The 1549-nt window shown below is 60.6% G+C and overlaps 1 protein-coding gene across 1 annotated transcript in view; it reads right to left on the bottom strand.

The window, feature by feature from the left end:
- Nucleotides 1-1153: 1153 nt before the first annotated feature.
- The window catches only part of SV2A (synaptic vesicle glycoprotein 2A), an 8297-nt gene continuing 7901 nt past the window's right edge, over nucleotides 1154-1549 (bottom strand). The window contains exon 12 of the mRNA XM_041404050.1: nucleotides 1154-1503. Coding sequence (XP_041259984.1) covers nucleotides 1320-1503 — 184 coding nt within the window. The 3' untranslated portion in view covers nucleotides 1154-1319. The remainder of the gene's footprint in view (nucleotides 1504-1549) is intronic.

The following is a 1549-nucleotide window of genomic DNA, read 5'->3' as shown; positions in this document are numbered from 1 at the left end:
GGGGCAGGGGATTATTCATAGGGGATATGGGGGGGGTGCTGGGAGGAGGAAAAGGGGGTGCAGGGAGCCCCCCCGAACCCCCCCGAACCCACACCAGCCTCCCTCAAATAGGGAAAATCCTTTAAAAATCAGTTAAAAATCCCTAACTGGCAGTTTTGGGGTTCCCCCGCTGCTGCACCCCAAATGATTCCAAGGTTTGGGGCTGGGGGGGTGGGGGGGGCTGTGCTTTGCACCCTGAAAGTTGGGCACCCAAAAATTGGGGCGTCCTGGGGGAAAGGGGGGAGCATGTGCTTTATAAGGGGGGGGGGGGCACCCTAAAATTGTCAAGGGGATTCTGTACCCCCCCCTAAAGGGACCAGCACCCCAATATTCTCTGCTCCCCCACCCCCAGGCACCCCAAGGGCTCTTGGCACCCCCAGATGCCCCCCCACCCCCCAAAATTCATGGGGGATCCTGCTGGTTGCCCTCCACAGGGATGGGGAAACTGAGGCACAGGGAGGGCATTCCCCCCCCATACACCCAGACACTTCATCCTCCTCGGCTCAGCAGGGACTTGGGGGGGGGTGCACAGAGATGTGGGGGTTCAGAGGGCCAGGGCCCCGCCTAAATCCTGTCCCACAGCCCCCCAGGAATGAGCAGCACACAGGGGGTGACACCAAGAAAAGAAACCGGGGGGGCTGAGGGGGAGAATTGCAGGTTTGAGGAGGGGTCACAGGGGAATTTCAGGGGGGGAGTTGAAGGTGTCAGGGAAGTTTTGGGGGTACAGGGGGATTTTTTTTTTTTTTTTGGGGGGGGGGTCGGGGTCCAAGTGCAAATGAAAAAGATCCCAAATGCTCCAAGACATTTCACAGTGTCTAACGCGACTAATCCCAGGGGCACGAGGAGAGGGAAGGGGAGGTGGGGGGGGGCGAAACGCTGGATTTGGGGGGCACCCCGCACCCCTCGGGGGGTAGGGGAGGGGGCCCAGCCTCGTGGGCGCCTGCAGAGGGCAGGTGGCACCACGGAATTGGCGCCTGGGAGGCTGAAATGGGCACCCAGGGCTCCCAAATGGGAAGTCAAAACCCTTAGGCAAACAATAGAAGAGATCCTTTTTTAAGGGAGAAAAAAAGCTTATTTACATTTTTTTTTTTTTTTGGGGGGGGGGGTCGGGGTCCAAGTGCAAATGAAAAAGATCCCAAATGCTCCAAGACATTTCACAGTGTCTAACGCGACTAATCCCAGGGGCACGAGGAGAGGGAAGGGGAGGTGGGGGGGGGCGAAACGCTGGATTTGGGGGGCACCCCGAGCAAGGGGGGGGGTCCCTCTCCCCCAGCCCCCCGTCACTGCAGGACCTGCCCCCTTGTCTCGGGCAGTTTGAGGGCCAGGGAGCTGCCGAGGGCCAGCGCGGCCGAGGCGAACAGGATGGGCACGGCCTTGGTGATGCCCACGAAGGACGTGAAGATGCTGATGCCCAGCACGGCTGCCAGCTTGCACAGAGCGTTCAGGAAGCCAAACGCCGTCGTCCTGAGGAGGGTGAGGAGGGATGGGGTGGGTGGGGGCACCCCTCGGG

Source organism: Onychostruthus taczanowskii, unplaced genomic scaffold (genome assembly GCF_017590055.1).
Source record: "Onychostruthus taczanowskii isolate IOZ18803 unplaced genomic scaffold, ASM1759005v1 scaffold207, whole genome shotgun sequence".
NCBI classification, from domain to species: Eukaryota; Metazoa; Chordata; class Aves; order Passeriformes; family Passeridae; genus Onychostruthus; species Onychostruthus taczanowskii.
The sequence above is the reverse complement of the archived record's forward strand: the minus strand, read 5'-3'. Positions and strand labels throughout refer to the sequence as shown.